At 31.3% G+C, this 10,017-nt stretch overlaps 1 protein-coding gene across 1 annotated transcript; it reads right to left on the bottom strand.

Annotated features, from left to right (window-relative positions):
• Positions 1–3,897: 3,897 nt before the first annotated feature.
• UNE7 (Core-2/I-branching beta-1,6-N-acetylglucosaminyltransferase family protein) lies at positions 3,898–7,923 on the bottom strand. Its single transcript, XM_020362858.3, has 4 exons — positions 7,204–7,923; positions 6,578–6,653; positions 6,366–6,481; positions 3,898–4,510 (listed from the first exon to the last, which is right to left on the bottom strand). Exons 1-4 carry the CDS (start codon positions 7,688–7,690, stop codon positions 3,996–3,998), a joined length of 1,194 nt encoding a protein of 397 aa, XP_020218447.1. The 5' UTR covers positions 7,691–7,923; the 3' UTR covers positions 3,898–3,995.
• Positions 7,924–10,017: the final 2,094 nt, after the last annotated feature.

Consider the following 10,017-nt stretch of genomic DNA (forward strand, 5'->3'; position numbering starts at 1 on the left):
AAAATGAGAACTAAAGAAATAATTTAGTTTAAATATTATTAAATATTAATAATTGTATCATTTACTTAATGTTTGATCATGACTAGTGTTATAATTTTAATGATGGATGAATATTTGATAAGATGACCAAATTATAAATTTTATAAAATTAAGAGATTAAAATTATGAAATTAAAAATAGAATAATAAAATTATGAATTTAATATTATATAGGACCAAAAGTACAATTTATTCTAAATATTTAATTAAAAAACTTATGTGATGTAATGATCTTATTGTTTATTGTAGATGATACATTTTATAATAAAAAAAATCAATAATTCAATTCTTAAAATCTTTATATTTATAATAATAAAAGGTGAATGTAAGAAATTTCCTCATATTTTATTAAAAATTTCCTCTTAAATGTAAACTTTTTTTATAATTTATTTTTTCTATAATTAATCCTAATAAGTAATATTAAACAAATTTATAATAAATATTAAACAACTTTCTTTTTTCAAACATTCATAATGTTAAATGTTAAGAAAAAATGGTAAACTCTCATTTTGATTTATAGAAATATGATAAACTATTGTAGTAATCCTTGAAAGGTGAGGAGAATTATGATAGTAGTACAAAATTATGATAAACCTTCATTTTTATAATTATTCTTAATAAGTAATATAAAATTTTATGAGTTTTCAATATGGAATTGGGAGAAATGTCAAGTAGAAGTCTCAAAATAAAGAGTTGTTTGAAGAATACAATTTGCAAGAGTAGAACTCTAAAGATGATGAAAAGAATTATGATGACACTGAATTTCCAATAAGGCACTAGAACCTTGGAAGATATTTGTGCAAGATGTAATGTTGTTGCATTGGGCTTACAAGGTATGATGAAGTGGTTGAATTTGAAAGTTGGAGATTTGTCATAAAAGAGGACGTGAAGATGATAGACAAAAATAAAAAATTTGAAAAATTGTTGACAAACCAAGTAATAAAAAGGTGATTGGTGATAAATGAATTTATAGGACTAAACTCAATCATGATGGTTATGTGAACAAACTTAAGTTCAGATTGGTGTTAAAAGGGTTATTCTTAACAACATGATGTTGATTTTTCATATACTTTTACACTTGTTGCAAAGCATGAAACAATTAGATTATTGATTTTTTGAACATGAAATTTTTATCATTTTGATGTAAAATCAACTTTTCTAAATGAATTTTTTGATGTTGACATATATGTTGATTAACATGAAGGTTTTTAGGTTCCAAGAAATGTAGATAAAGTCTTCAAGTTTTATGAAGCTCTAAGCCGTATACAACATAATCAATAGTTATATTCTGAAAAAAAGTTTTGAAAGAAATGAAAATGAAACCACCTTATATGTGAAGAAGTCAAACAATAAAATGCAACTCGTGGTGTCTTTGCATATTGATGATTTATTAGTTATACAAAATTAATCAAATTTCTAAAACCAATTTAAGAATGACCAAAAGAAATAATTCGAAATGACTAATGTGGGGTGAAATGTAATACTTTATTGGAATAGAGATCTTTTAGCAAAATGAGAGAATAATATTTATTTCACAAAGAAAACATGATTTTAAAGAAGTTTCTCATGGAGAAATGCAAGCTTGTTGCTACTCCACTGTAAGTGAAAAATTATCAAAGAATGATGGTGATAAGAAAGCATATGTTTTTCTTTATAAAAGTATAATTGAAAGTTTCTTGTATCTTTTATCAACCAAACCAGGCATAATGTTTGCTACAAGTTTGCTTTCCATATTTATGCAGTATCCTAGTGAAGTTCACTTTAGTGTAGCAAAAAGGGTTTTGAGGTATATAAGGAGTACAATTCATTTGGTTGTATTTCTTAAAAAATGAAAGTGGAGAGCTTCAAAGATATGCAAATAGTGATTGGGCAAGAAGTGTAGATGAATCTAAGAGCACCTCCAACTATGCTTTCCCATTTGGTAGTGTTGTTTTCTCATGGAATATATATATATATATATATATATATATATATATATATATAAATAAAAAAAGATGTTATGGCCCAATCCTCAACTAAAGTAAGTATATTTCAGTTGCAACAGTTACAAATCAAGTTGTTTGGATGAGAATGATTTTATTATATGTGAGGCAAATTTAAGATGAAGCTACTGTCATATGGGTGGACAATAAGCGTGCTCTTTCTATCACAAAAAATCTTGTCTAACATGGAAGAACTAAGCAAATCAAGGTGATGTCATTAGAGAAGTAGAGAACTCAAAATGAATTAGCTTGGAGCATTGCAATGTTAAGGAACAAATTATAGACATCATGACCAAAAAACTTTTAAAGGGTCAATTTGAAATGCTTAAATTAAGTCTTGGAATACTCGAGAAAATTTTGATAGAAGAGTGTTAAATTTGAGACTTCTCTTGATATTTTAGATGTTAAATATGTTGATTTGTATTATGATATGCAATGTATTTAGTCATATTGTAGTAGGTGAAAGTCAGAAATAATCTATGATTTTTGGAATGATTAAACTAAGTCAACTATATATGATCATACTTTTTGCTTGTAACTTTATATTTTTACAAAATACAAGTCATTGCAAAAACATTGAAATATGTAGAATGAAAATAAACTCTTGTATCTCCCACCATACAAATTGTCTTGCTCTATTATTTTTCCTCCTCTCTCTTTTTTAATTTTACAAAAACCATAACTAAACCACATCATGGCAACCCCTAGACCATCACAACATGGCACTTGCAACACCAAGCATGTTCACTCAGCCACGAACCTTACCTTACACCATGAACACAACACAACTATGTCACTCTGACTTCCTTCGACTTTCCAAACATCCACTCACCATTAAGCCACCACAACGTTGAGCCACCATGTCCCTTTTTGGTCTTCTTCGAAATGGTGTCTATGTAATAGAGATTATGGAAGAGAGAAAGAAATAGAGAGAAAGAGATAGGCCACAAGAAGAAAATAGAGACAAAATTACCCATCAAACAATTTAATGTGATTTTAGTTCTAAAATTAGTCACTTTGGATCCTAATTTTGAAATGCTACCTTTACTAGAAATCAGTATAAGAAGATATCCACGAAATCTTCATTTCGGTCTATATTGATGTGTCCATGATTTGAATGTCACGGCTGCTAAAATGGTAGATAATGTTCCGCATCCAACGTTGGCTATAACAAGGTAATGACTAATGGCAAAAACTAACTTGCTAGATGGAAATTAAATTTAGAGGTTTATTTGCCATATTTCAATTTTGAAGGCTATTATAACAATACCTCACAATTTTAGGGATTGAAATGGAAGTTACTTAAAACAAAGTGTTAAAATGCAATTTAAAATAAACCTTAGGAATTGCTGTTATTGTAACAAAATCGGAGTGAAATTTTAGTGATGAAATTCAAATCTAACTCATTAAAATCACCATAAATAATCATTGCCATGCTTCTTTATATACAGCACGACTGTAATTATTACAAACATCAAAACAAGTCTCATGTATGTTATAAACGTGATACAAATTTTTTCAACGTTGAAAGTATCTCATTAAGCTTTCCTGTCATGATGATTTTCATCATTATTATTTACTGTCGTAAAAAAGAAAATACTTCGTACTTTTATGAATTATTTTTATAAATAATAAATAAGTGATTATTAAAAATATGCAGTTATTTATGAAGTAGTTAGTTACTTCAGAAGTGAAATAAGTCTAAAGAATAAAATCTATGTGAGTGAATTATAAGTAATAAAAAGATAAATCAGTTCAAGAAATATGTAAAAATATAAATAAATAAATAAATAAAAACCTATTACTTTTATTATAATTATAGATCATAGATTCATGCTTCCAAATCCAATAATGACAAAATAAATTAGTCTAACCACTTAAAGAAGAAAAAATGATCCATTATATTATTATTAACCAAAATTTCATGAGTAGTCTTTACAAGTGACCATATTCAATGGGAATGATATGGTTGTTATTACCTGCACTGTTGTTTATGAAAAAATTTATCAGAGACAAGTTTTGTTAGAAGATTTTTGAGCCTTCTTGAGGATGGACCAGGGTTGAGAACTCCATAATTCTCAGTTCTCAAACCTGAGCATGTTCTGTGCCTTCCACCTTGAGAGCACCACCCCCCAAAAGAAAATTGGCCATGATACCTCTTCAGAAGCTCTCTATCAATTTTATCAAGAACTGGATCATTTCTCTTGAATTTTCTGGCAAATGGACGGCTACTAAGAACCATTCTCCTGTAGTCCTTGAGTCCTAGAGACCTAGGGTGTTGTTTTGGAGGATTGTCCCAAGTGATGTAGTGGAGATCATGGTTAACTGTGGTGTTCTTGTAGTCTTCAGAGTTGCATATAACCGTTTGGAAATATCCTTCTGGGGATGACACAAAGTTGGTGTAGTAGAGGAGGAGGGTCCTTGGCAAATTTTCCCACCCCATTATGCAATACTCGGCAAAAGATCTTGATAGTATTGTCCAAGCAGAACCTGATGATGAATTGTGTCATGTTAGCTCATGCAAAATGTTACCAACATATACTGTGTCATGCATGAGGTCTAATAATTTATACAATCCCATGATCTAAAGCTATATATGCAATGTTAACCAAGTATATAATGATAGTAATTGTTTGAATATTTTTAAAAAAAATTATAAAGAAAATATTCTTTATTTTTAATAAAAAAAATTCAAAAATATTTTTAATTTATATCCAAATAAACTCTTAATTATTAATGAGCTGGACAGTAAATTAGGTTAGGGTATTATTTTCAAGAAGCCAAATCTCGTAAAATAAATTCATTTCAATTTCAATCATCAAGAGATGGAAAGTAAACCTTATTTAATTAAGGCAACGTTAGATATTGTAGTTATCGAGGAAATTTCAAAATCTTTAGTAAAACTAAAACTAAAACTATACATAGGAAAGTTAACAATATTAAACAAATTCCTTTCCTGGTTTACGATTTAACAAAATGAAAAAGTTACCAGAAAAAAAAATATTAATCAATTGTCCTTGTCTATGTATGAAATTGAGACTGACATAACAAAAAATAAAGATAAACAAAGCACAACAAAAGTGGAATAGAAGTTATCAATGAAGACACGTAGCCACTGTCAAAAAACTTATTACACGCTGGTTCTCTACAAGAAGGCACATGCATTGTAAGAATCAACAACTTATATCTAAAAGAAAGGTATCGTGCATGTGCATCTACTAGAAGACACTGCACAACACCACAACCAAGTACATGGCTTCTGGGAGAAGTGACATTTGTATTTTCCAAATTCAATGCAGAACAAACCACTGCCATGAAGCATTTTCTTTCCTTCCCTAACTTCAAAAATTTCACTGATCTCTCATTTATAACGACAAAGTCTATACAGTACAACCCATGCAGCTATGTAACATACTATGTGACACATTTTATTTGTTCGGTACTAAAATACCCTCTTTTTTTGGTAAATCAAACTAATAATTTTGAAGGAAAAAATTAGAAAATCTAATTACATAAAAATGGCAATAAACCCATCCGAGTGGCAATAGGCACTTGTATGGTTTTTTTTCCTGATTCTATATTAATTTGATAATTTAGAAACTGTCATCTGCTATATACCAACATGGATACTTATTTCTTTTTTTTCATGTTCGCCAAAATTCAGTCATGAGAGAAGTAATCAAAATAGGCTAATGACTGAAGAAGAGGTTGTGGAGTTTCTCTCAGCTGACATAGGTAGGTAAAGTTCTTGAAATCACATTATATACATCAATGCCCAACTTCCACCAACACCAACCATTTAATTACCTTCCATGACTTGCGGGCAATAATTGAAAGGGACATCTTATTAGCACTAGAACATTGATAGTTTAATCCTAAATCTCTAGATTCAACCACAAAATATAGGTTCCAATGGCTTATAGGTTCAGATGTTTGATTTGGATTACTTCATAAGATTGACCTTCATCATATTTAAAAATAAAATTCTTGAATGTTCCAATCCAAAATTCTATTAGATGAGTAGCACATTTTAAACTAATGTACCCGATGAGTAATTACAAGAGGGGCAAAATATAAAATTGAGATAATGTCATATAGGTTCAAATTTGGGCACTGACCGACAACAATAAATTATGACATTGATTTATGCACCGTATATTAAGGGACAACTCATGGTCACTGTACTCGGATTTCAGAGTATCACATGGTCCACTTATATGCCATTTGAATACTAAGCCAAAAAGGTAAAAACACACATGCGTGTAGTGAACGGAATCAGAGGATGTACTTTTACACACACATAATAGCACAATCTAGAACAAATAGAGATTAGGGGGAAGTAAACCTGTGTATAGCTTAAAAGATGTTGGCAAACTCCTCTGCTTAATGACCCACCAAATTTCTGATTTATTTAGGCTGTAAAGTCCTGGATCTATGATTATTGGCTTCCCTCTCTTATTCCTAAAGATGTGTATTTAAAAAACTGAAGTCAGAATTTTGGGCAAATCATAAGGCATGAGACAGAAAATCTTCTAATAAACCAATACTACAACTTACAATTTCCAACCCAATTGGCTGCTATGTTGTATGAAATTGATACTCCTTGGCAACTCAGAAAAGGCTTGGATCATATCTGTAAGTTTAAAGAGGTTCATACACATCAATTTGAGTCACTCATAACATATGCAATCAACACTAGTAAGATTAATTAAGAATGGATAAAACTAGTATGATTAATTAAGAAGGGATAAAACAGTATCATAGTCGGTGTTATCGATACTGTTCTCCTCTCAGAAGAATCACAATTATAGTTTTATCCCAATAATACACGTTCAATAATACACGTTTACAATAAAATCATTTATTATGCATTTCATATCATTTTATCCCAATAATACACGTTCAATAATACACGTTTACAATAAAATCATTTATTATGCATTTCATATCATTGAGATAAAACTCTTGCAACTCTTGCATATCATATTACTGAGATAAAACTACTAATTTTGTTTGAATAATATTGAATAATAGTACCTGTACTAATAGTATTTATGATACTTTACTTGAATTGTCTTTAAAAAGTGTGAGCGACAGAAAAATATGCAGTGTTATCGACCAAAAGAAAAGCATCAATTGCATAATCCTATTGGTATATGATCATTTAAGGCCACTCACCATACCATCTTGTGTAACTAAGGGATAATCAGATGCACTAAGATTAATAAACCAATCCCATTGGCAGGTCCTGAGAAGCATTGCCATGGCATGGAGAGTGGTAGCCAGCATGGTTGGTCCTCTATATGTGACCAAATTAGGCTTCCCCACAACCCAAACATTCCCCACTTGGCCAAAAACAGGATCACTAGCCACAAATTCTGCCACTTCCCTATGTTCAGCCTCTGGAGCCCCATAATCCACATGAATCAGATAGTAGTTCCCTGGATGATACAGCACCTTTAGCAACCTTTTGAGCCTCCCAACATCTCCTTTGGATGCAGAGATCAAGTAGGCAAAAGTAACTGGATAAGCCTTGATGCTTTGGGGAACACTCAAGTAGCTCACATTCCTCAGGCTGGAGAATTGTATGGTCAATCTTGTGGGAATAAAGAGAAGAAAGAACAAGATTGAGGTTACCATGAAGGAAACCATGAAGATTTTGAGCCCCATTTGGTAGAAAAGTGTGAAGAGACCATAAAATGAAAATTTTGTGAGAGAAAATGAGAAGAAGGTAAGTGCTTAAGGGAAGGAGTTTGTTGAAAGGTTAATGTTGTTGGGACCTATGTTGGGGTGTGAAGATATTATTATAATTATGATTTGGAAACTAGGAATAGTGTGGTTTACATTGCATCACATATTCGGGTTCCTTTCTTTGAACTCAAAGCCTCCATTTGTCAGTGAATTGTCGGTTGAGATAGGAAAAAGTGGTTCCAGTGAGAACACTTTATAGTTTATACTTGGCATCACTATTATTATTGCCTAGTTAGTTGCTATGTCAAAAAAGGTAGAGACTCGTATCTGTGTTACTTCATGTTCATGTGTAATGTGGGGAAATATTCCTGAATGAAGCACATTTTACTTTACCCCACTTTGGTTTGGAATCAGATGCAGTGTTTTGTATGTGGTGGGGGTGTTCAAAATACGGTTAATAGTGGTGTGTTGTCAAATTTCATTGATTCAAAATAAAAATGTTTGATTAGTAAAAGAAAATTAATTTTAATTAGAGAAAATTATGGTGGGTTGAATTAATACGAAGTTATTTTTGTTTTTTTTTTAAATCAATTTTGAATTTTTATCATGCCTTTGATTGATAGTTGGTACAAATTTTAAGGTTCCTAAACGAAAAGGTTTTTGTCATGATAAACTGGATTCAATTAAAGGTGAATTCTCTTAAACACCACTTTCACAAGTGGTCTATGGGTGCATTATGAGTTTGGACCCTTAGATACATCTAAACTAATAATAGACCATTATACACCTTATCATACTGGACCTAAATTTCTAAATTTTTTACTGAATTTTTTTTTTTAAATTACCTAAAAAAGAAACACGCGTTACGATGCACTGACGCAACTGCTAATCACTTTCGGAACGGAGCGTTCTGAAACCAGAACGGGCCGTTCCAGATGAAACAATAACACATGAATAAAGGATTAGAACGGGCCGTTCCAGATGAAAAAAAAAAACGCATGAAGAATGGATCAGAACGGCCCGTTCCGAAATCAGAACGGCCCATTCCAGATCCAAAAATAACACATGACTACTTAAACCAGAACGACCCGTTCTGAATTCGGAACGAGCCGTTCTAACGATATATTTGTCCTATGACTTTTTTTTTTAGCAAAATAATATTTTTTTTTTCATTCTACAAAATTACATTTAAAAGTTAAGTATAGTTATAATGCTTTTCTATTAGAATTAGGGGTTTACATTAATTATATGCGTAAATTTCTAATTCTAATTAGAAAATAACACCAAACAAAATTTTCTATTATAAATATAATTTTCTCTCATTTAAATCATTGCAAAAATTTGTTAGTTTTAGTTATATATCTTGACATTTTTGTCTTAAAAAAATGATGTTACCAAATATTTTTAAATTTGATTTACATTAGTTTAATTGTTTTTAAGGTGCATAGACTTTCGTGGTTTTGTTGTCAATGCCACAAACATTAGGCGTTGATTAAATGTCACCTAGTGTGAGGAGAGATACTCATTTTCTGTTTGGATTTGCATTGGGTGCTAATGTATGTGGCGTTAAACATAAATTAGACAAAGGTCCTTTACCTAATTAGGATCGGGCGTGAGTTTTGTCATATCAAACACGAGAGTATAAGAGACTCTTTGGCTCAATGACATTAAGTAAAGAGAACTCTAAGCCCACCAAACCCATTGGATTCGCTGAGCTCAGAAGCAAACAAAAGTCGAAAGGCCCATGAAGCCCAAAACTAGGCCCAATAAGCTTAAAACCCAAAAAGTCATATACTAAGGCCCATAATACAAGACCAAACAATATAAACTCCTATACTACCAAATATATGAGAAAGGTGGTCATCTATGTAAAGCCCAAGTAAAGAGAACCTTAGGCCCACCAAACTCATTGGGCTCACTAAGCTCAGAAGCAATCAAAAGCCCAAAGGCCCATGAAGCCCAAAACTAGGCCCAATAAGTTTAAAACCCAAAAAGTTTTATACTAAGGCCCATAATACAAGACCAAACAATATAAACTCCTATACTACCAAATATATGAGAAAGGTGGTCATCTATGTAAAGTCCAAGTAAAGAGAACCTTAGGCCCACCAAACCCATTGGGCTCACTAAGCTCAGAAGCAAACAAAAGTCAAAAGGCCCATGAAGCCCAAAACTAGGCCCAATAAGCTTAAAACCCAAAAAGTCTTATACTAAAGCCCATAATACAAGACCAAACAATATAAACTCCTATACTACCAAATATATGAGAAAGGTGGTCATCTATGTAAAGCCCAAGTAAAGAGAAC

This window comes from Cajanus cajan, chromosome 4 (assembly GCF_000230855.2).
Source record: "Cajanus cajan strain Asha chromosome 4, NIPB_CcT2T_4, whole genome shotgun sequence".
Classification (NCBI taxonomy): Eukaryota; Viridiplantae; Streptophyta; class Magnoliopsida; order Fabales; family Fabaceae; genus Cajanus; species Cajanus cajan.

What these genes read in the sequence shown, in the direction of transcription:
- UNE7 (XM_020362858.3), bottom strand. Translation starts at nt 7,690, where the DNA reads ATGGGGCTCAAAATCTTCATGGTTTCCTTCATGGTAACCTCAATCTTG. An exon ending in TCCCTTAGTTACACAAGATG is followed by an intron (nt 6,654 to 7,203) that starts GTATGGTGAGTG and finishes TTAAACTTACAG; the next exon opens with ATATGATCCAAGCCTTTTCT. An exon ending in AGCCAATTGGGTTGGAAATT is followed by an intron (nt 6,482 to 6,577) that starts GTAAGTTGTAGT and finishes ACACATCTTTAG; the next exon opens with GAATAAGAGAGGGAAGCCAA.